The sequence below is a fragment of the Haemorhous mexicanus genome, chromosome 19 (genome assembly GCF_027477595.1).
Source record: "Haemorhous mexicanus isolate bHaeMex1 chromosome 19, bHaeMex1.pri, whole genome shotgun sequence".
NCBI lineage: Eukaryota > Metazoa > Chordata > Aves > Passeriformes > Fringillidae > Haemorhous > Haemorhous mexicanus.
Window position 1 is genome coordinate 11,079,014 of NC_082359.1, and position 22,941 is coordinate 11,101,954.

Consider the following 22,941-nt stretch of genomic DNA (forward strand, 5'->3'; position numbering starts at 1 on the left):
AGGAAATTTGTCACAGACCTGTGAGCTCTGGTGTGGTACTGCTGGACTCCTTCATTAACTTTTCCCTAATGCACACCTTGCTGTTCGTGCTAATTGTACAATCACAGATGCTCTGAGTACACAACAGCGATCTCTGTTTAAAAAACATTGCTTCTGAAAGGAACGCTTCTTAAGGGGCTACATTATTATTCAAATTGATGCCGAGGATGATGTAAAGAAGGAAGCTGTTCAACACCACTTCACTGATCTTTCTACAGCAACTTGTATCAGTCTCATTATGCTGTTTATACACACACAGAGTGATGCCGTCCCATTGGTATTACACTGCTAATTGGAATTACTACTTTCAGAAAGAAAAAGTCAGTTTAAAGGCCAAAAGAGAAGCATGGTTTTAATGTATACCACAGCATTTATTTCTTTACCGAGGTCCATTGGATTTATAATTACAAATCCATTCTAACCTGTCAAAGCATTTATCAATGTATTTAATCAATACAATACTCTTACATTGCTCTTTTGCTGTCAGGTTTCACAAATGAATACTGTCTTAACGTAATGAAAATAGACTGCATCTGGCATAAACCCACCTGAAATGGCTTCTGGGAAGGTTCCAGCCAAGGATGGAATGGCCACCTGCCTCATTCTTTCCAGCCATTCAGTGTTTCCCTATATAGGTGTGAAATTACAGGTTTGTGGCATATGCCAAACTGGGGACTTATTCTGGACTTTGACTGAAATGCAACTATGTGACCTTTACTTTGCAATAAACACAAGCCATAAATTTTGCAGATGTTTGAGGAGAGGATCCTGGAAAGTAGGAACAAACAGAAAATCTAGTGGTAGCTATGATTCTGGGCCTTTGTAGATCAAAGATTCTTCTTTTTCCTTCTCTTCTTTTTTTTCTGGTTCAGCAATAGGTAAGCCAAGAATGTCTGCAACAAATATCTCTGCTGTGATTTCTGCTGGAATTTCTTCTTCAGTCAGAGCTGCTGCACCTGGAGAGCAGTAGCAACAACACAAGACACACAGCAGCAATGTCAAAATTGCTTTCCAGTAAAATTTATAAGTAGCAATAAGTGAATGAAATGTTTTTAAAGATATACGAAGGGATCATGACAAAGTGATGGTTTACTAGCTTGATACTTTATGTGTTTATATCAGGGATTAAACTTGACAAATCTGTGTGTCTCACCTTGCAGCAGCTCCCTGCCTCAGAGGAGTCATGGGACAACTTTAACACTTGGTCGATTTGATGGGATTTAGGATCCTGAGGGATCCAGGGATTTCAAAATTCCCTTTGGGAGCAGCACCTTTGCTGCATGGGGCCCATTGCCAGTGACCCTAAACAGATTCTGTTCCAAACTGGTGGGGACTGGGACATGAATTGTACAAAAATGCAGCTCCAATTACAATGGGCAATTAAATTCAGCTGCTTGGCTCAAATCAATGCTATAATTTGCTGTTCCAGGCTGGTGTGGACTGGGACATAAATTGCAGACAAATGTGGTCGTTACCAACAGCTCTGCTACAATGGGCACTGTGGCCTGGGTGAAACCAGCCCTGGGATTTCCCTGTGTGTTTCTAATTTCAGTTCCAGCCAGCAGATAAACAGCAATGTAATCTTGTCAGGCCCCAGTTATAGTTCATTGTCCATTTATTTTTAGATACACCCATGCAATTGCTGTGTGGATGAAGGACAGTCTGTAGCTCTGTGACTATTTTTGCAATCCCATCTGAGCAGTTTTGACAGCTCTTGGCCTAACAGGGTAAATGGGTTTGAAATTTAAATTATTCCATTTGGGAATTGGAACAATCCTGCTTCTGTGCTGTGTGGAATGCTAATCCTGTACCTGTGGGAGGGTAGGTGTCCACTTCAGATCCTTCTTTCCTGGGTCTCCTGCCCAGCAGGGTGATCAGACACTCAGCCAGCTCATCCTCTGTCATCTGCTCCCCTGTACAAACAGCACCACCAGCCCATGCTTATGGGGTCGAGAGCACAAAAACTCAAAAACAACAGAAATTAAACTAAACAGGACACTTCAAAAGAGGATCTGGCTTCTCTGACATATACACTGCCAACTGGAGCACATGCTTCCAACGCAGGAAAATGTTGATCCTAAGGAAAATTGTTCTTCCCTATAACATTTTGGGGGAAAATGTCAATCAAAAGGAGAAATTCTGATGCAGACAGCTCTATGAGCAACGCTGCAGTAGCAGGGGCTTGAGCTTCTATTCCCACTGGTGAATTCCTGGCACAGACCACGGTCCAGTCCATGTAGCCATTTTCATACAGAGGAAGAGAAAGGTGGAGAAAAGTCTTGATTTAGTGTCTTGAAATAACATGGACATAGCACTTGTTCCCAGTTAGTGGTTGGCTCATGCCCTGGAGCATGAGGTTATAGATCTGTTATGAAACTGTTCTGTCAGATGTACCTATTTATGGATGTTCACACCATCTGTATAAATAGCTAACCTTTCTCACACTGGTTGAATCCCTGGTTTCCAAGGATCTTTGTGGCAAGGAGTCTTGCCAAGTGATGTACTCAGTAAACCAGCATTTTTCTTTACCTGTTTTAATGCTCAGCTATACTTTTACACCAGAAGAAAGACAATAGAAGTTTGTTATTAGCACTCTATGGCACTGGCCAGAAGCATATTAACACCCACATTTATGGTGTTCTCCCTGATTCAGCTAAGCTAAATCATCCCATCTTTTCGGTCTTTCACACAGGTACAGCCCAGGACCAATTTCATCCCTCCTTTCTTGTCTCCCTTTTATCAGTTTTTTACTACTTTTCCAGAGCCTGTGTGACTGGCAAAGAGAACAGCAATTCAGATAAGGGCTCACTGGGAGAAGGATACATTTTGCCAAGATCCATACTTGTCATTTAACAGCTGAGATACCTCAGGCCAGCAGAGATTTCCAGAGCAGTAAAAGAAGCACAGCTGGGACAAGACATGTGATTATTCAATTTAAAATCTTAAGGCAGGTGGCTCCTCACGCCTGCCCTGGTTACCAGGTTCTCATTCCAGAATAATTTCTTGCTGCAGGGAAAAAGTTCTGAAATTGCAGGCAGAACTAGCAAGCATAAAACTGATATTAGAAACAAAATAACTCACCTCTGCACTGAAGCAGTGACAGGAAGTCTCCTCTGTCAATAACTTTGTCTCCCTCCTTGTTATCATAACCAAGAATCTGAAATGCTCGTTGTATGGTTTTCATTGACAAGCCAAGTGCAGGTCGATGATTTATATAAAGTTTGATAAAATCCTCTAAATTGATTTTTGTCACTTCTTCTCCAGTATCTGCATACTGGCTGAATTTTACTTCGTTTATCATTTCTTCAATCTAAAGATCAAGACAAGGCAGATTGTTAGATGTTTTATTTTGAAGAGCATGGGGCCAGTTTCCAATCCCGTGAATGCCAACGTCCCCAAACCATGCATGTGTTGGTGCCACAGGTGCCAATACCACATCCCAGGAGGAAGCTGCACTCAGCAGCTGAGGATGGGAATGGCCAACAGTTACACACCTGCTGACATGACAAAAACAAGTAAAGATGGGGGTTGCACACACAGAGTCATTTTGGATTTCCTCTCTTGTGACAGGCACTCGGTGACCCTGCAGCTGTTACCGGCACCTTGGGCACAGCTGTGTCTCCACTGTGGGACAGTGGGCAGGCAAACCACAAACCAGTAACCACACCATCTTCCATCCTTGCTCTGGAAGCACACACACCCCAGGGTCCCAACAGAACCAGGCTGCACACCCTGACTGGATAAGATACCTTATCTTCCCCTGCTCTTCCCTGTGTCTGGGGTGGTTCAGGCACTGCACAAGCCAAACCCAAACTGTGCTCAGTGGGGCTGACACCCTGCACTGCTGGATCCCTCACACTCCTCTCGGACAAACAGGCAAGCACTGGCTGTGCTGGATACCAGTGGTTTTCCTGAAGTCTGGTGCTGTGAGTCAGCCCATTTGGCAGCTGTGCAGATGTGTGTCCAAAAGGCAGCATCTGCTCCATGCCTTCATTGTCCTTGCAGCCCCTTCAGAGATACACGGGCAGCAGAGAGACGCCGGGAGAATTCCCCGTGCCAACACGTACCAGGCCTGCTGCTCCCCGGGAAGGGAAGCTGATGCAAGATCTCTCCAGGGAAGATTTTGCATTCAGCCTTAGGCCTTTGTCCTTGTGTCACAAGTTTTTCCACTGAATGAAGCCCAGGGAAGAGAGAAATCTCAGCCTTATATTTTTCCTGTAGCGAATGTCATGCCAAGCAAGAACAGTCATTTTCACTCGGCTCTGGCTGATCTGGGATTAGGTTTTATATGAACCCCACTGAACTACAAAAGAAAAACACCAATTCCCAAAAGCTTTGCTAGTCAGCCCAAGCTGCCTTTTCTCCCTCCTGCTTTTCTTTTATTAAAACACTCTAGAGAGAGAGGAACCTTCTCTCTGGATTTATTACTGATCGTAGGTTGCCTGGTTTCACAACAGCTCAGCACCTCTGTTTCCATGCCTGAAATGCTGTTTATATTATAATTTGGGGAAGTGTGGGGCATTATCAGTTATTATTCCAGAGACATTTCCCAAGGGAATATGTTCTCTGTGTCCCCAAGAGGCAAAAATTTAATAACCCAAGGAAAAGATCTAACACAGTATGAAGAGATAACACCTCAACTTGACACTAGGGCAGAGCAGCCCCAGCTCAGACAAACACTTGCTGGTTGTGGGAGCTCCCAAGTGAGTCAATTTGGTGGTGGCTGTGGCAACAGTCCTGCCTCCCATCTGGTGGCTCTCCTGGCAGAGCATCCCCGGGCAGATGGGGTGGCACAGACTCACAGCAGTGCCTCAGCAGCCGGTGGGGTGCTGTGCCATGGAAGAGATGAACACAGTCTCCCCTGCAGAAAGGCTGAGGGAGTGCAGTGATGCACCTCCTCCCCTGGGAGAGCCTCTCCTGCTGTGACGGCTGGAGCTGGTGCTCAGAGGCCGTTATTCAAATCCCCTTGCTTCAGATTCAGTCATGCCAGGTTACACGTTACAAATGAGGTTTGTGTACAGTACAAACTGCCTTGGAGAAACAGAGACACAAAGGGGAAGAAGCAGCACCCTTATTAAATCAGTTTTCTCTGCTGTAAAATTTTGACCCTGAGGTTGCCTTGTTGAACAGCTCTGAGCTGTCAGGCTCCAGGTTTGCTCAGCCTTCTTCTGCAGTTGCCCAACTTGCTAGCAAGGAAACTTTCTTAGCAATTTTCTGCCAGATTCTGAGCACTACTATATTGATACAGACCAGATAAAAATACAATGACAGCCAATAAATATATCCCAGAGCCATCCAGTATGGCAGTGGTCAGAATCTGGCCCTTAGAACACTTAGGAATTTCAATCAGTCTTGCTCTTTCTTCTTTTAATAACAACAATAAAAAAGGCTGACCAACCTCTTCCTCTGATGGATAAAATCCTATTGCTCTCATTACAGAAGGAATTTCCTCCAAGGGAATATGTGTTGACACCTGTCTGGTCTCCAGTGTTTTGATACCTTGGCTGCAGAGCTGTACGTAGTAAAAATAGTCCTCCAGCTCCTGCCAGGGATTCAAACAAACAAACACTGCAAATTTCAGTTACCAACAGGCATGGAAGATAAGGCTCCTTTAAGGGTTTACTAACAGCCATGTCAATGAGATTGCTGTTAAAGTCTAGCTGGACAAAACATAAAGAAATGTCAGGCCTGTATAAATTAAAGTCCAACCAGATGTGGCCAGACAGTGTTCACAGTGAGCATAATTACCCTGAAGAATTTGCCTTCTCTGCCACCATCCAGGAGGTTGTAGAATGGGATCAAGTCCTCCCCACCCAGGAATGCAGCAGCATCCAAGGCACTGGCAGAAGTGAAGGAAAGAAGGTACAGGAAGGGTTCATGTGAGGAGAACTTTCATGGTTCCCTTTCTAGGTGTTGTTCACAGACACTTTCAATAAATAAAATCCCTGGGCCTCAGATTCAGGAAAGAAAAGCACTGCCTTGAACCTTGTGCTATTTTATCATCAGCTGCACTTCTACAGCATATTTCATATCCAGGTTTTACATACAATAGCACAGTGTGGGAATTAATTATTACTGAATGGTTCTCTTGTTTAGTGGAATGAGTACAGGGCTGGGAGCCAGGAGCTTTTCCATGGACTTGAACTTGGTGTCTGGCATTTGGCTTTTCTGCTTCCTTATAGAGACATTGAGAGAGATGAATTAGCTAGATCAGCATTTTGAACATGCAGAGAAGGCTGGGGCTTGGTGTTTGCAATAAACCACACAACTCCCTGTTCCTTGATCCAACACATTTTTCCCCAATAACTCAGTGCAATCCATTACCCGACTTCCTCCGCCGTGGCGGGCGACGGAGTCGCAGGTGCAGTTTGCATTAAGCTGAAAGCGCCTGAGCAGCCACCTCTTTGTTTCAATTTCATAGGCAGTTGGAGCCAAAAGAATCCCTTTGGCTTGTGCAGATGTAAAAAGAAACCAAGCCTGGAAGTGCAATCATGGCATAGCACTGCCACATAATACCCCACGCCTGGCAGCCAGGCTGCAGCTTTCACACACACCTCGCTAGTGCTGCTTCCACTGGGGTTTTTTTGCAAGCTTCATGCTTTTTTCATAATTAAGTTATTTGGGTATTAAACACAGCGGAGATTCACAAGATGCCAGAAGCAGCAATAAAATGATAATTAGCTCATCAAAAACTTCGCTCCAAAAACAAATTACATAGAAATTTGATGTTGCCTGGACTCTGGCCAACCATTATAAAGAAGGATCATTTATATTCTATTGCCTTCCTTAAAATGTCGCTTATCCTGACCCCCGACTGTTTAAGCCACACAAAGTGGAAAAGAAAATAAATAAACCCATTGCTTTCCCATCCAAGTTTCCTTTGTTCTGGCACATGAAGGTGAGCTGGCTTGGCACTCCTTGGGCTTTACTCAGAGCAAATGGTACCTGCAAAATATGTTCCTTGCAGGACCAGCATGTGTCTTAACCACAAAGCCTTGGTCCTAGGAAGGTGAAGAGCAGTGGTGTTTCCCAGGTGCACACCTAATGGCAATCACAGGACCAAGAGCTAAAAGCCAGATCCCATTGAGTTATTTCCCAGAAACCAGGAGACACAGTGCTCTGTGCTAGGAGGGTGTTGTGCAGGATTTGAAAAAAAACAACAGCAACAACAAAAAAAAAAAACAAGATAGCACACACTGAGGGAAACCATATCTATCCTAACATGTCTATCCACACTATCCTAACTCTGCCATGGACTAAGCTCCCTTCCCAGTCCCTGAAGTGTGAAGTGGTTCCATGGTGACCTGGCAGTTTTCATGCCATTCACAGCTGCCTTGCTCCATTTCTATGTACAAATATAGCTATTGGGCACCTGCAGCCATGAGGGGAGAGCCTGTGCCCCAAGCATGTATTGCATTGAGCAGCTTTGGTCCTTGACATGCCAAGAAACCAAAATATCTATCCTGCCTTTGCTGTATTACCCTCCTGTCCTGTGGGAGTACATCTGGCACCACTGCCCAAGGGATCTGGCAGAGGGAAGCCTGCAGAGGACGGTGTAAGAAACCTGGCAGGATTCATCACTGATACTCTGGGCCGGAGCCTGGAGATCCTTCCTTGTTAAAGCAGCCTCCACTCTTCAACCACCCCATTTATTGCAGGCCATTTATTCATGTAAGCAAAGCTTTATAGGATAAAGGTGGCTTGTCCTAAATCCATTCTTCAAACACGGGGGATTTCCCAGCAAATTCCTATTCCATTTGGAGAGCAGACACTTTGGTATCAGCAGCTGTCCAGTGCTGCTTCTCCTGCAGCCAGTGCTGCTCCTCTGGTCCCTGCCTAACCCTGACAATCTCCCATCACACTGGCCAGGCCCTCACAAGTATCACAAAATCCTCTGTCCAACTTCTTACCATTTGGGCACCATTTCCCAGACTGGACTATTGTTCAGGCACTGTGGCCAGCCCTGTGAGGTTTGCTGGATTAATCCCTCCTACATCACAGAGAGGGGAGCAAGACCCCCAAAAATACATCCCTCCTGTTTCAGCTGCCACACCACATAGCTTGGGGTCCAGTGGGTTGACCAAGCATCTGTGGAAAGCAGTAACAAGATTCCTTTCCCTTTCCTGCCATAACTCACTGTAGGTTGACCTTCCATTTCATAAACGTGCGCTCCTTCCCCCCGGCTGTGAAGACGTAACGCCCGTCGTGGGAGATGGCAAAGTCAGCAGCACCATCCGGGTGGCAAATGAAGGCCGAGGACTTGTGGGGGTTGCCATCAACAGGCAGCATCTGCAAACCCACCTGTAAGGGAAGAGTCTGGGAGGGCTTGGGGTCCCACTGAGGCAGTGCCACATCCTCCTGCCCAGGAGCTTGCTCAGCTCTCAGGCAGGATCAGCCTACATGTGGTTTCATCTTCAAGGAAATTCCCAAGGGCCCACCAGCTCTGCAAGGGGGGGTCCATACCTTGTCCTTTGTAATGTACACCAGGTAGTGTTGCTGGGGGTCCGCAGAGCTTGTCCTAGGGAGGATTTGTATCTTCTCCAAGGGGGAGCCATAGGTTGGTCCCAAAAGTGTCTTTCTAAAGGCAAACAATGTATTTATCCACTCTAGGCCACCCAAAATATTTTCCCCCTCTGAACAGCTGTTGTGTGGAAGGTTGGGTAGATATGGGAGGTGTGCAGAGGCTTTGTACTACTGGCTGAGGTAATAGGATAGGACAGGGTCCCTGACTAGAAGGGTCTACACTGGGATTATTGTGCTTTGCTCATGTGGACTCCGATCTCTTCATCTGATGTCTAACTGCTACATCTCAGGTCCAACATAGTGAGCAGACCAAGATCCACCTGCAACCACAACCTTGCTAAGTGACACATTAGTGAACAGCAGAGTGGGCATAAGAATAAAGTGACCTGAGGGCTCTAGAGCCATCCCAAGATCTGTGTCACAGATGGAAAATCACACGCTCATGGGTAGGAGTATGGTGGTCATTAGACCAAGGAGAACACAGGGTCAGGAGGAGGCTCCCAGGCAATGGCAGGCCTGAATCAATCCTCTACCTGCACATTTTGGTCATCGTGTTGTAGAGCTTCATTTTGTAGCAGTTGTTGGCAGTGAGGAAAAAGGACTCGGTGCTGAGCTTTGGGTACCAGGTCAAGCACAGGGGCACTGCAGCCTGCTCCAGTCTATCCCTGTGTGTGACCACCAAGTGGTCCTTGATGCTGCTGTTCAGGTCATATTCAACCTGGAGGGAAGACAAGGAAACACAGCAACCCCCATGTGGTCTGCCCTGCACCCTTGACCTTGTGGATTCACTGGATTTGCATCTCCTGGAGAAGCCACAATAGGAGAGCCTCAGCAGCAAGAGCAGGCTGACAAACAACCCCCAGCAACAGAGCTGGGGAGAAGATGGAAGCCATGGAACCAAACATGGAGTCTCCTTTGATGGCCTTGTCCAGCCCCATCCCTTAACCACAAATCTTCACTGTCCTTTAAACTTTTGCATCAACCCACCAGCTGCCGGTCCTCCCCGAGGCTCAGGAGCCGGGGCTCGTTGCTGTCTGAGTGGACCCCAAAGAGGATGCCCCGGATGGGTTTGTAGTGGGACACCAGCCCTGCCAGGTGTTCCCAGCATCTGCTTCCATTCTGCAGCACTCTCTTGTAAACAGTCACTGAATAATTCTCATCCTGCAACAACAGCACAAAGGTAAAAGAGGGAAATCCTTTTCTTTGTACAGATCATCATCAGTTACTACAACCTCTGAGCCAAACTGCTTCAACGTTGCCTCAATACTTCTACAGCGAGACATGGGATTGAGGGAGCAGCCCCCTCCCAGAGCACCAGCCAAGGAGGAAATCCCTGCTCCAGCCCCTTCTTCAGATGGATGCAGAGCTAAGACTTGTCACTAAAGTTAGGGACTGGGCGCTGCTAGCAGCGGTCTGCGGAGCCGCTGTGACTGGTGACGTTTTTACTGAGTGACTCTTGTAACCAGGAAAAGCATTTCGGAGTCAGGAAGCCTCAGGGGAGGAACAGCCCTCTGCCCTTCTCGCCCTTCGTTTCAGAGTCACCAAGCCCCAGGGGAGGGACAGCCCTCTGCCCTGCTCGCTCTGTGCCTGCAGGATGGCCAGCAATTCCCAGTCCCTCCCAAAGCTGCCCCGCGAGCAGCGCATGTAAATCACCGAGCGGAAAAAACAAGCTTACAGCGGTTGCGAGGTACTTGGAATCGTGAGAGAAGCTGATGTGAGTCACGGGAGCTTGCGAGCACTGGAATTCCTTGCAGATGGACTGAAGGGAAATTGCATCAAGGATGTAAACGCTTCCATCAGTAAAACCAGCGGCCAGCAAATGACCTGGAAAGCAGACCAGAAACCTCTCACGACACCATCACTCCTCCCAGGAAGGCCAATGCTTGGCACATGGTCAGGTCACAGGGCTGGGATACCTTCAGGATCGTAGGATAAGCACTGGATGCCAGCCTCAGGGAATATCCTGCTAACTAGGTACTGGGTCTGCTTGTATTCCCACACCTTCAGCAGCCCACAGTGACTCCCCACAGCCACGAGTGGCTCCTGGGGGTGGCAGGCAATGGCATTCACAGCTTTCTTCGCCTCTGTCATGATTCTTTCAAAGTTTGTGCTGTCTGTTGCAACATGGAACATGGTTGCATCAGAGGTTGAAAGGATAAAGTTCCTGTTTAGTGTGAGAGAAACAGAATTCGATGAATCAGACCAACTGGCTCATGTCCCTGCAAGCTATATTACACATCAGTCTCTTTTTGGCAAGTTAGCTGGACAATCACTTATATTTTGTGATACACAGTATGCAAATGCTCCTTGACCTGGAAGGCAAGTGACACTTTGTATTCATGACCTGGGAAAAGGCCAGGGGAAGACACTGGAGCCAGTTCCATTTTCTACTTGGCTGGGCAAGCCAGAAGATGAATGACATCTGGGGAGCTCCTGCCATTTGCAAGTCACTGGTGTGTGAGATGGACAAGTGAGCAATTGGAGATAATCTGAATGGCCTTTTCGCTTGTCCCCATGCCACCACTGTTGGTGGCTCCACGTTGACCATGCTGCCATGGCCAAGGTCAGAGGGCAGTTTCAGTCCCTGTCTGCTCCCTTGGCCACGCTGAGCAGCACAGCAGAGAGATTTCACTGTGTCACTGGTGATGTGTGAAGCAGACAGCAGGATAATTATTCATATTACAGCACAAATATGTACAGTTTCAGTCTGCCTGATTGAGAGTCTGGACCCAGTAAAAGGGACAAGAGAGGATCTCACAGAAATCCCAGAGTGGTTTGAGTAGGAAGGGACCTTAAAGATCATCTTGTTTTGACACCTTTCACTAGACCAGGTTACTCCAAGCCCCATCCAACCTGGCCTTGAACAATTGCAGGCATGGGGCATCCTCTGCTTTTCTGGGCAACCTGTGCCAGGACATCACCACCCTCACAGTGAGGAATTTCTTCCTATATCCTATCTAACTCTGCCCTCTGTCAATTTTAGCCATTTTCCCCTTGTCTTGTCACTCCATACCCTTGTCCAAAATCTCTCTCCAGCTGTTTTGGAGCCCTTGAGGCACTGGAAGGTGCTATAAGGTCTCCTTGGAGCCTTCTCCAGGCTGAGTCTGCACAGACAGACAAGTGGGGAAGCACAGCCTCTTTGCCAGCTGTTCCATCACAACCACCAGTGTGTGCACATCTGGTCCAGGCACTGATGGACTCTGCACCCCTTGCATGCCTTAGCTGGGCTCTCCAGCCATTCCTAATCCCACCAGCCTCCAGGATGAGCTCAGGCCTTCCCTGTCCCTTTGGGAAACCAAACCATCCCCCAGGTTGGGGAAGAATCTGTCCCACACGTCTCTTTGGAAAACACACGTGGCTAAGAACAGACATTGCCAGGAAAGCCTTAACAGGAGTGACAGACGTGGTTTGCAGGCTGGATGAAGCCACAGCAGCTTCATCTGGCCTGCAGACTCCCTGTAAATCCTCAGGCACAGCTGCATCACACAGGGGGACAGAGAGGGGCTGGTGACCAGTCACTGTGGCACAACCCTGTGCTGGTGCCACGGCCCTGATTAGCTAGCCAAGCCATGATAAAATCCAACTGGATACAGCCATGCCTTGGAAGGGTTTAAGGGGGGATTAAGGGGCCCGGTGAGAGCTGGAGGCTCAGCATTAGCACTGCCTGGTGTGCCGGGTATGTGACAGAGAAGCTGATCATCACCATGCCTGCATTAACACTGTGTGTGTGCCAAGGCATCACCTGGAGCTCAGAGCCTGGGGTGTGCTGGAGCCCACCCACACTCTCTCCCTCCCTCTCCTGCCCAGGAGCCTGGGCACAGGGCTGAATCCTGCTCCAGACCAGGCAGAAGCTCATGGAGCAGCTCTCACTGAGCACCTCCCCAGCTTTCAGCTGCAAGGCAAACACAGGAGAAGACCTGGGTTGGTAAAGAGACACTCACCTGGTGAGAAAAGGCTGGCTGCTGCCTGGGAGGGCACTGGGACCATCACGAAGGATTGTGGAGAAGGAGATGGACTGGATGGGACCCACTTTGTCCTGGCTGTAGATGGTGAGGAGCCGCAGCTGCCCATCGTAGAATTTAACCTGCCCTTTCACATCACCCGTGGCTATACAGCTGCAGGGAAGGGAAAGTTATTAACCAACACACTGACAGCTCCCAAATATTTCTTGCAGAGCATCCTTGGGTGGAAGTAAATCTCTTCCCCATTTCTCTGCACAAGCACACGGGCAGAACCCTGCACAGATGTGCAGGAGAAAGCCAGGGTTGTGCAGAAACCAGCGGTTCTGCTGTGACCCTGCTATGGCCCTGCCGTGTCCCCAAGGCTGTCGCGGCGTTTGGTGGCTGTCTGCTCCCTCTGCCGGTAGCAGCCAGGAGGCTGAGCCACTATCTGAGTTATCCCAGGGGAGCTGGCATCGCATCACCACGACTTTTCAACTGGGGGACTTTCCACCCCCAGACAAATCCATTGCTGGAAAATTACTCATAAACCAGCAGCACTTTCCTGCATGAGTGACCATGCTGCCAAGTGACTTAAAACTTCAACATTATCTCTGCCACTCCTACAGCTGAGCTACCTGAGGACTGTACCTACTGAAAAGGGCTGGCCTGTTACCTGTCCAACACCTGGAGCACGGTAAGACTCTCCTCCTGCATTGCCACCACCTTGGTGGCTGTCACTCCGTGGGGTTTGGCCGGCAGTTGCTCGGGGAGGGCGCGGGGATCGTGCATGTCCCACACCACCAGCTTCCCGGCCGACGTGCCCGTCAGAGCTTGGGTGTTGTTAAAATGGAAAACTGACTGGCTGAACTGTCCCACCAGGCACTTGAAGGTCTGTGGAGACAGCAGCCAGGCTGTGAATTCACCCCAGAGCTGGCTCTGCCCTCCTCAAACAGAGAGGCATTCCCTCATGGCATTCCCTTCCTCTTCCATGGCAGGACAAGAGCCCCAGGAGAAAATGCAGTGGGGCACTGTGGAGAGAGAGCTCTGCTTGAGCTCAGCTTGGGCAAACCTGGCTCGTCCCTGTCTGAGGGGACAGGCTGGGGCCAGGGCCACTGTTTTGGCTTAAGGGGATGGGGAGGGACAGTGCTGCTGCCAGCAGGAAAGCCAAGAGGGTGACATGCTGTGGTCCCTCCCTGCTATGCTCACCTGGTTGCTCAGGAATGGTGTCCCATACTGCAAACCAGAATCATCCTGGGGAAAGCAGAGAAAACATCCAGGACAGGGATTTTGGAACCAAGCTCTGCAGTGCCAGCATGGCCCTCCCCACCACCTGGGCACTGACCCACACTGTGGTGGCCAAAGCAGGAAAGGCTCCAAGGTCTTCCAGAGAGCAAAAAATATCCTCTCCTTCCACCTGTGCTTCTTTCCAAAAGCTGCTGAATGGCACAAGGCCCGGAAAGCAGGAGTGGGAGAGATGAAGATCATCCCTGCCACAGCTGGGCCTGACCAGTGTGGGAGCAGAGGGAGTGTGATACTCTGTGCAGACCACTTTGGGATCTGGCAAGGGCAGGGAGCAGGGAAGGGACAGATCTGCAGAGTGAACCCAGCTGTGGACAGACACCCAGCCCCTGAGCCCCCCTGCCACCTCCTTTCTGGCACCAGAAACACGACTTCCCATGTCCCTACTTACCCACAGGTAAAATATCACCTGGGTTTTGCTGTTGCTGACAAACTCATGGGGATTCTGAGGGTTAAAAATTACATAATCCTGAAATTCAAAGAATTGCATTAGCACCAAACTGAGCAATGCTTTCTGCTTATTCTTCCATCCAAAACCACCTCACCAGCTGCACTGGACTGAAATCAGAGGACACCCCATGCCTGTTAGGCATTAGAGGAGCAAGGATGAGCCTTTGGGATGCTCATCAGGGATGGGGTGTGATCCTGCCTGCCATGGGGGTACCAGGGGGAGCAGGGGGGGATGGGGTTGCCCAGCCCAGCCCATCCCCTCTGCCCCCCTTGTCATGGTCACTCACCTGATACCCAAACTCAGGCTTCAGCTCTGTGCTGCACGTGGGTTCTCCTGTGAGCAAAGTCCATCTCCAAACACAAACTTTCTGAAAGAGAAGGGGAGAAGAATCCAAGGAACACTCCCATGGCTCTGTGGAGGTTTGGGGAGCCAGGAGAATCCCATTCCTCACTGCAGGGGATGGTGTGGCCTAAAAGACTGGAGCAGGCTAAAGCCCAGCACAGTCTGGCAGCAGAAAGCTTAATTTCAGGAAATAATGCTAGAAATTGCTTAGATGAAAGTGATGAAGTCAGAAGCTTTTATCCCAAATTAAGATCCATTTTCTCAACTCTGCAGCATTCACTTTAATGAAATCCAGGTCTGTCTTCTAATGGCTCAGCAAAAGCAAAGCATCACTCTGCAAACCCACTCTCCCCAGCTGAATTCCCACCTCCCTTGTGCTGCACTGCAAAAAACTTCCAGGTCTGTACCCTGCCAAGCTATGAAAGAGGAGATATTCTCTTCACCTGCACAGTAGCAGCACTAATGGTCACCAAGTACTTGGCATCCTGGGAAATGGCAATGGCACAGACCCCGTCCTCCGAGCGACTCTTGAAGATGGTGCGCACGGGAACCCTACGGAGCAGAGATCCCATGGGTGCTCCTGGCAGCACAGGGGGTTCCAGGCAGTCACTTGGCAAAGCCTGTGGCACAAGCCACCCACACTGCTCTGTGTGCAAGAAGGGATGGAGGGAGGGAGGCTGCAAACACTGGTGCTGCCACAGGCTGGTGCTCAGTGTCCCCTCCATCCCTGCCTCCCAAGTAAATGGCACTGGGAAACAACTCACCAGGATCTTTGAAGATCCTGTAGCGTGGAGATGTGATGTACTTAGTCTGGGGGTGCTCAGCCCCATCTCAGTGTCCCACGAGTGTGGGTGATACCAAGACAACGAAGGACTTGGTTTGGTTTTGGTTCCTTTGCTGCTTTTTAGTCTGTCCCTGTGTTCTCCCATTTTATTTTCAGCTGAGACTGGAGTCAGTCCCGAGTGATTTACTGGACAGAGGGAGTTTCGAAAAGAGGAGGTTCCTGGGAGCTTACCCAGAGTAGGAGTCCCACACGATGATCATAGCATCTGGCCCTTGGTCAGCAGTCGCAACCCAGCGTTTGTCTTCACTCACACACAGGCAGGAGATGACATTTGTGTGGCCCTGGGGGAGGGAAGAAGCAAAGTGCCTTGGAGGCTGCAAACCTGGGGCTGTTCTGTTCATACCTTTTGTATGGGCTGCTCCTGGGTCTGGTTATAGGTGACCCCTGAGCACAGGGCACCAGAAAGAGAGATGGAGAAAGGAGGTTCAGGACAAGGGGAGAAGGAGGGGCATGCTCAGCTGTGCCAGACCTGCAGGTGGGACTGCCTGTTCTGCAGGATGTCGTGGATGACCACTGTGTGGGAGGAGACATACAGGAGCACCCGGTCCTCCCCGTCCATCAGGCTGTGCACAGCCAGGCTGCTGTTGTAGCCAAACACCCAGGACAGGTCCTGCAGGGAAGAGACAGCTCCTGGCTCTCAGCAGCCAGGACAAAAAAGGCACACGAGGTCTGTGAGGTGATGGAAGAGAGTGGAGCAGGAGTGCTGGGTGCCATGTGGACCAACCACCCTGGTGGCACTGTGCCCGTTGGTACTCACAAGGGGGTGAAGGCTGCTGTCCCTGTTCTTCCGGAACAGCATCCCTGGCATGGCTGCCCACACCATGCTGGCAGAGCCTTTGTGCCGTGTGTGCTTCTCCCTGTAGCCTGAGAGAGGGCTGGAGATGGCTCCCTTGGACTCAGACAGTGCTGGGGGGGTTCAGGGACTCCAGCACCCTCCAGGCTTGATGTCCCAGCTGTGCCTTCCCCCAGGGTGCCCTGGCTCCCAACCCAGGTGCTGGGCAGGGTGTATGAGATCCCCATACCTAAAGGAGATGAGCGGGGACAGAATGGTGACTCTTCATTATCCTCTGGTGCTCCTTTCTTCTCCCTGGCAGCAGCAAGGGCATCCTTGAAAAGGAAGAGAGGTTTTGGTGAGTGCTGGCTCCTGGGCTGGTCTGGATGGGAACTGCCCTGTGGCTACTGGGAATGAACCCCAGCATGTCTCAGATCCCAAGGGCTCTGTTTCCACTGGGATCTGCCCCAGACCCTGTCTCAAGCAGGACTTTCCATGGTGCTGCCCTCACCTCCTCAGGCTGCACATCCACCTGCCGAGCCGTCTGTCTGTCCTGGGCCATCTCCCTGGCTCACTGCTTAGTGCTGCTCCTCCCTCAGAGGGTTATTCCAGTGTAACTTCACATGGACCGTGCATCCACACCTTCGCCCTCCTCCCAGGGAGCTGGGGTGTGGAGATGCTCTGAAATACTTCCCCACACACAGTCTCCCAGATTTGGCTCCACAGCAACCTGGAATTGGGCACAGCAGGAGAAAAGGGCACCTGTGAAGCTGGGAAAGAGGTCCCAGAGCCCCTTCTCAGCTCCCACACTGGGCACAAACAAGCCCAGTACAGCGATTATTCCAGCTGAGCTCAGGCTCCCTCCCTTGGCTGCCCGACACCGCGCCGGGCACGGAAATTTCCCTCTCGGATGGGGATTTGTCACAGCCCCTGTGAGCACAGAGCTGCTCCTGGACCGCGGCTGCTTCATCTCCGGCTTCAGGGGGCTGGATTTGAGCCAACACCGAAACCTTGTGCACGGAAAACTTTCACGGGAGGGCAAAGAGGCCCAGGGGAAAACCGTCCCGGGCCTCGGCAGGCGGGACGGGAGCTCGGGAGCGGCCGCCGAGTCTCACCGGGCTCGCACGGAACCGTTCCTAAGACCCCTCCAGGCTTCGGTGCCTCCTGCTGTCCCGAGGGACCCTCCGGAGACCCTCCCGAGGACCCCCCGGCTCACCGACACAGCGATCCCCGCGTCTGCCTCTGCGACCGCCGTTCCCAGGCAACGGCTGCACCGGCAGCACCGGCTGCGCCACCGGCTGCACCGGGAAACGCCGGGAGAGAGGGGGGGAACCCTCCTCATCCTCACCGGCTGCACCGGGAAACGCCGGGAGAGAGAGGGGAACCCTCCTCATCCTCACCCGCTGCACCGGGAAACGCCAGGAGAGAGGGGGGAGCCCTCCTCATCCTCACCCGCGGCACCGGGAAACGCCGGGAGAGAGGGGGGGACCCTCCTCATCCTCACCGGCTGCACCGGGAAACGCCGGGAGAAAGGGGGGAACCCTCCTCATCCTCACCGGCTGCACCGGGAAACGCCAGGAGAGAGGGGGGAACCCTCCTCATCCTCACCGGCTGCACCGGGAAACGCCGGGAGAAAGGGGGGAACTTCCTCGTCCCCACCGGCTGCCAGGAAGAGGCAGCGCTGGCCCCCGGCCCAAAGCAGGGACCCGGAGGAGGGAACATTCAGCCCTTCACCCTGCCCAAGCCTAAATCTCGCTCATGGCGGTGACAAAGCCCCTCTTGGCATCGCCAGAGCCATTCGGGACCGAACCCGAGGAATGGGATGAGGGATCTTTACCCGACGCCCCCCACAAGGAGATGCAGGCAGCTCTGCTCCAGTGGCTTCCCTGAGCAGGACAAGTGGAGTCAAAGCAAGAAAAATCATCCCTCAAGCCCTCCAGTCCCCCATGGTCCCCAGCCCCTTGCACAGGGAACCCACTCCCAGGGCTCACTCCAGGCTCCCACTTCACCCCTGCAGATAATCAGCTCCAAACACTCCCAGCTGTGGACCTCAGGCTTGCTGTTAAACTCAAATGATAATTTCTAAACCTAATTTGTTTTTCCTTCTGCCCAGAAAGAGCCTCACACCCTGCTGGGAGTGGAAAGGAGATTTGTTATCAGCTCCCATTATCTCCCTGACCAGAGAGACTGCCCCAAATAATGACTTCTATGAGAACACAGAGAGGCAATACTCAGTTTTATTGTTTTGGGAGACTGTTTTGAAGTTCAACTGGAAATAAGCTTTAAACAAACCAGTTATCCCCAGAATCCCTTCCAACACTTCATGCACCTGTGGTGGTTTAGGAATGGTATTCCCCAATTTACTGTTCCCACTGAAAACACCCCAGACCATGTGCCACCCACCCACTCCCCTCACTGCTCCTGCAGCAGGATGGAGAGGAGAATGGGAGGCACAAGAAGGTAAACCCTGTCCTGCCTGGAAGCAGGAAAACACCCCAAAATTAACACCTGCAAATAAACAAATTTTTAAAAAATTAAAAGAAAATAGAGAGAGAAGCTAGGAGTGCTTTTATCATGACTACAGAAAGTACTAGAAGTCCCAAAAGTAGAATTATAACCCCTATTCTTTACCTCATGGTGTTAAAGTAACTGGACATTCCAAAAATCCTTTCAGTATGTTCACTGACTTTAAAAGCTGTGGCAACATGGGGAAGATGAAGTATCAAACTTGCATATCTCTTGCCTGTCATCTACTATGATAGGCATCAAAAAGTGCTCTAGGACTTTTTAGCATATATGACATGATATTCAGTGAGGAGTTTTAAAGGGGACAAAAAAGGAATGCTCTGTTATCACCAAAAAAGAGCATTTCAAGCTCTTTAGAGCATGTATCAAGTGAGATTTGGGTCTCTGGAGCCTTATTCTAAATTGATACAAGGTGGAAGAGATGAGAAGTCACATCTTGCAGCTCTGCAGATTCCTCCTGACAACCAGTGCAATTCTGAACTGCAGAACTCTGCCAGAACCCTTCAGGCACCAGAGGTCACAGCAACACCACGTTTTCAAACCAGAGCAGAGTCCAGAAAGCAGGCACAAGCTTCAGCTTTATTGTTCTCCCAGCCATGGTCATCTTTGTAAAGGAATGATATTGCAGCTGAAAAAGAAAAGGGCAAGAGGAAATATTAAATTTTTATTTCTCAGACAGGCACAGAAGACCTGAGATGGGATGGCTCAGACCCACCACAACCCTCCTGCACTGGTTTACCAGACAAACCAGCCACTGAGACCTCTCTGCCTGTGCTCATGTTTGATAGAACTCTATTCCCTGTATCCCTGTGCAGAACCAGCAGCCTCCAGCTCCCTGGTGCCCACCTGTGAGGTCTGTCACAGTGGGCAGTGACACAGCCAGGGCTGGCCCTGCTCAGGAAATGTGCCCTGAGCTGGTGAAAGCCTCTTCCCTCCAAGAAGTGAAACAGTAGCTCACCCCAGGAGGCCCTTCCCAGCCCAGCGCTTTGGAGTCAGCCCCACGTGCACCCTTCTGCCCCTACGGATCACAGTCACGCTCAGGGGTCTCTGAAAGAGAGGAAAATATAGAAAAATAACCAAAATATAAGAGCATTAAGCCCAAGGAACTGTTCTGCAGCAGTGCCCATTCCCACTCCTGTGGCTATAACTGAAAGAAGAGAGAGTTTTATGGAGAGTCATCTCCAGGAGATCCCTCACTTCCACCACCAAGCACTGAATGGTTGTGGCAGCTTCTCTGGCCAGGCCACCAGGGTGGGGCTGCTGCAGGGAATCCCCATGGAGAACAAACAGTGTGATGCTCACACCTCTCAGCTCTTCCATTCATGAGCAAATAGCTCAGTGCTGTGAGAGAACAAGGCTACAACTGCACAGACTGAATCTGACACTGTTTCTGGCATGGAAATGATGATTCCAGAGATCCAAGTTCCATAGAAAAAGCTGTGGCTGAGACAGGCAAGAGAATGCAGTCACAGCAGGAATGAGCTCACCCCCTCGCTGTGCTGCACCACCGTGGCAATGTTCTGCAGGTTCTGGAAGTTGTTTGCATTGACAGATCCAAACTCCACAATCTCATCATCAACTTGAAGTCCCTGGACAGAGATAGAAGAGACATGAGCACCTGCATTCTCCAAAGACAGGTAATATCACAGGAGCATCCCTTCACCCAGCCACAGGGAGACAGATGTGCTACAACACTTCTCACACTCAGGCAAGTGAACATCACTACAGCCACAGGGAAAGGTGAGTGTTTGTTCCTCTGTTCTGCTTCATAGGAAGAGAAATACTGAGGCTGGAATGGTCAGTGAGGTGTGGAAGGAGCTGTGTGGTGCCAGGATCCAGCTCAGAGAACACCCATCTCATCCCTGTACAGTGACCAGCCCCTTCACAGGACATCCCAACATGATAAAAAAAGGGGGTGACACCCTAATCAAGGTCCCAGCTTATTCCCACTCATTAACAAGAGGCAGAGGGAGCCATGAGCTGTCTGGCTCCAGCCAAAGCCTCCCCCACGAGCCGTGCCTGACGTACCGAGACACTGGCGGGAGAGCCGGGGCTCACGGTGTTCACTTTGGCAAAGGCCTGGGGCAGGCTCTGGTTCTGGCTCATGGCCTCAGCCAAGGCCTCCGCCTCATCCTTGGCGTGTTTCTCCTTCTCCCGGGCATGTAGTTTGTGCAGAGCTTCCTCCACCTGCTTCATCACGGCCTTGTGGTCATTCTGCAAACCTGTGGGTGACACCATGAGCACACAGGGAGCTGGAGAGGCTTCCCCCAAAGGGCTCTCAGCACCTGCTCCCCCCGCAGCCACGCAGAGCAGTGCCCTGGCTGTCTCTGATTTCAGCAAGAACCTCTGCTCTATCTGCTGGGGCCTGGTGCCAGCCCAGCAGATGCTTATCAGTAAAAGACACAGAGAAAACCACCCTACCAATTTTGGTAAACATGCAAAGGCAGAAGGGCTGCAAGGCCCATTATCCCTTAGCACTCAGTGAGCAGCTTAAGTCTTTCCCTTAAGTCACCTTCTGTTACCCACGTACCCATCCTGAGGATGGGCACTGGGAAAGCCTGGGATGAAGTAAATGCCAAACTGTTTCCTACCCAAGTTTTATCCTACAAACAGCCCTGAAAAGCTTTGTTATGTTTCACAGATCCCAAATGGCTGTGCAGCAGTGGCAGAATTTCAGTGCCGTTGCAGCAACAAGTGTTCAAAAGCATTTTACTGACTCAGCCCAGGCGGCAGCTCCGAGCTCCGGGCAGAACCACTGGGGAACAGGCTCAGCGCAGCCCTGGGCCCCGGTTCTGCGGAATTACAACGAGCGCGATGGGGGTTTCAGAGAGCTCAGCGGTTCCGCGGTGTCCGTTCCCGGGCAGAGGCGTTTGCCCCGCACATCCCGGTTTCGCTGGCTCATCCCGCGGGATGGGGGCGCGGCCCGGCCCCGGGAAGGGCCCCCCCGCCCGGTTCCCGTTCCCCGCTCACAGATGATGTTGTGCCGGGCGGTGCGCACTTGGTACAGGTCGATGTCCGAGCGGGGGAAGCCCTCGGCGTCCACCAGCGGCTCGTGCATCCCGACGCCCTTTTGCTGTGAGGGAAGAGGCGGCGGTTGGGAGGGGGCCGGGCCCGCGGGCCCGCACGGCGCCCCCCGGCCCGGCCCGGCCCGGCCCTGCCCGGGCACTGACCCCCTCCAGCAGCTCGTAGCACGCCTTGATCTGCGCCTCGATCTCGTCCTTGCGTCGCACCAGCTGCTGGACATCGCTGACGGTGACGGGGCGGCCCCCACCGGGCTCCGCCATGGCCGCGGCCGGACGGGAGCCGGGACGGGCGCGGGGCGGGGCCGGGGGCGGGGCCAGCGGGGCCCGTGCGGCGGGGACAGGCGGGGACAGGCGGGGACAGGCGGGGACAGGCGGTGACACGACGGGGACACGGCGGGGACACGGCCGCGGCAATACCGGGGTGGCACAGCTGCGTCACTGCCACTGCGGCACACCGCTGTGGCGCTGGCATGGGGGGGCACAGCGGTGTCACCGTCACTGGGTCACACTGCTTTGGTGGTGCCATGGGGCGGCTCTGATGGTGACACGTGGTGGCACAGCAGTGTCACCACCAGTGAGTTACGCAGCTTTGATGGTGACATGTAGTAGCACAGCGGTGTCACCACCACTGGGTGACACAGCCGAGGTGTACGATGTTATGTCCCTGTCCCTGCTGCTGGCCCCTCTCCAGTCTGTGGCCCAGCACATTTGCCGAGTGCTGCACGGCATCCATGTCCCAGGCAGTGCGACAGGGGACAGCCCCCCCACGAGACCCCCACCCCTGTCCTCCGTGCCACTGACACCCACCCAAGCCCCCTGTGCTCATCCTCCCTGGCCTTGCTGGTGGCTGCAACTTCCCACCACTCCCAGTCAGGTGGAGTTTGTGCACTGGTGCTTCCCCGCCAGGGCCATCTCTTGCCCCCTCCTTCTGCTGTCCCACATTTTGGGGTCCCTGCAGCGCTGGGCTCACCGGGGCTGAAGGTGGCACCGCGTGGCCCCGTGCCCAGACAGCACCGCACACCCAGCCGGGCTCTGCAGGCTGTCCTGGCTCAGCGCTGCCCAGGAACACATGTCCCCAAGGAGGGGTGAATGTCCCCAGGGGCAGCGGGCGGGCCGGGGGATGTGCTGCCCACATTGCGTCACCCCCCGGTGACCTGTGACACGCACGGGGCAGGGATTTG

The 22,941-nt window shown here is 51.7% G+C and overlaps 2 protein-coding genes across 2 annotated transcripts; both read right to left on the minus strand.

The window, feature by feature from the left end:
- Positions 1 to 387: 387 nt before the first annotated feature.
- CFAP251 (cilia and flagella associated protein 251) lies at positions 388 to 17,709 on the minus strand. Its single transcript, XM_059863866.1, has 22 exons — positions 17,664 to 17,709; positions 17,428 to 17,562; positions 16,197 to 16,345; positions 15,909 to 16,049; positions 15,611 to 15,720; positions 15,039 to 15,147; positions 14,540 to 14,620; positions 14,194 to 14,271; positions 13,710 to 13,754; positions 13,177 to 13,394; positions 12,504 to 12,677; positions 10,479 to 10,726; positions 10,238 to 10,386; positions 9,550 to 9,723; positions 9,096 to 9,280; positions 8,503 to 8,617; positions 8,177 to 8,340; positions 5,788 to 5,878; positions 5,438 to 5,581; positions 3,121 to 3,349; positions 1,851 to 1,952; positions 388 to 995 (listed from the first exon to the last, which is right to left on the minus strand). The coding sequence occupies exons 1-22, from the start codon at positions 17,707 to 17,709 to the stop codon at positions 844 to 846; spliced, it is 3,039 nt and encodes a 1,012-aa protein (XP_059719849.1). The 3' UTR covers positions 388 to 843.
- A 721-nt stretch (positions 17,710 to 18,430) lies between these two features.
- On the minus strand, positions 18,431 to 22,061 carry PSMD9 (proteasome 26S subunit, non-ATPase 9). The gene is made up of 6 exons (XM_059863464.1): positions 21,908 to 22,061; positions 21,708 to 21,810; positions 20,766 to 20,959; positions 20,225 to 20,326; positions 19,696 to 19,784; positions 18,431 to 19,365 (listed from the first exon to the last, which is right to left on the minus strand). Exons 1-6 carry the CDS (start codon positions 22,019 to 22,021, stop codon positions 19,338 to 19,340), a joined length of 630 nt encoding a protein of 209 aa, XP_059719447.1. The 5' UTR covers positions 22,022 to 22,061; the 3' UTR covers positions 18,431 to 19,337.
- Between the last annotated feature and the right edge of the window lie 880 nt (positions 22,062 to 22,941).

Coding starts and splice junctions, on each gene's coding strand:
- CFAP251 (XM_059863866.1), bottom strand. CDS start 17,709: ATGAGGAGGGTCCCCCCCTCTCTCCCGGCGTTTCCCGGTGCCGCGG. Junction 15,721..15,908: donor ACAGGCAGTCCCACCTGCAG/GTCTGGCACAGC, acceptor TCCCTCCCCCAG/GGCCACACAAATGTCATCTC. Junction 10,387..10,478: donor CTTATCCTACGATCCTGAAG/GTATCCCAGCCC, acceptor TCTGCTTTCCAG/GTCATTTGCTGGCCGCTGGT.
- PSMD9 (XM_059863464.1), bottom strand. CDS start 22,021: ATGGCGGAGCCCGGTGGGGGCCGCCCCGTCACCGTCAGCGATGTCCAG. Junction 21,811..21,907: donor GCTACGAGCTGCTGGAGGGG/GTCAGTGCCCGG, acceptor CTTCCCTCACAG/CAAAAGGGCGTCGGGATGCA. Junction 19,366..19,695: donor GCTGGGAAGGGCCTCCTGGG/GTGAGCTACTGT, acceptor TTTCTTTTTCAG/CTGCAATATCATTCCTTTAC.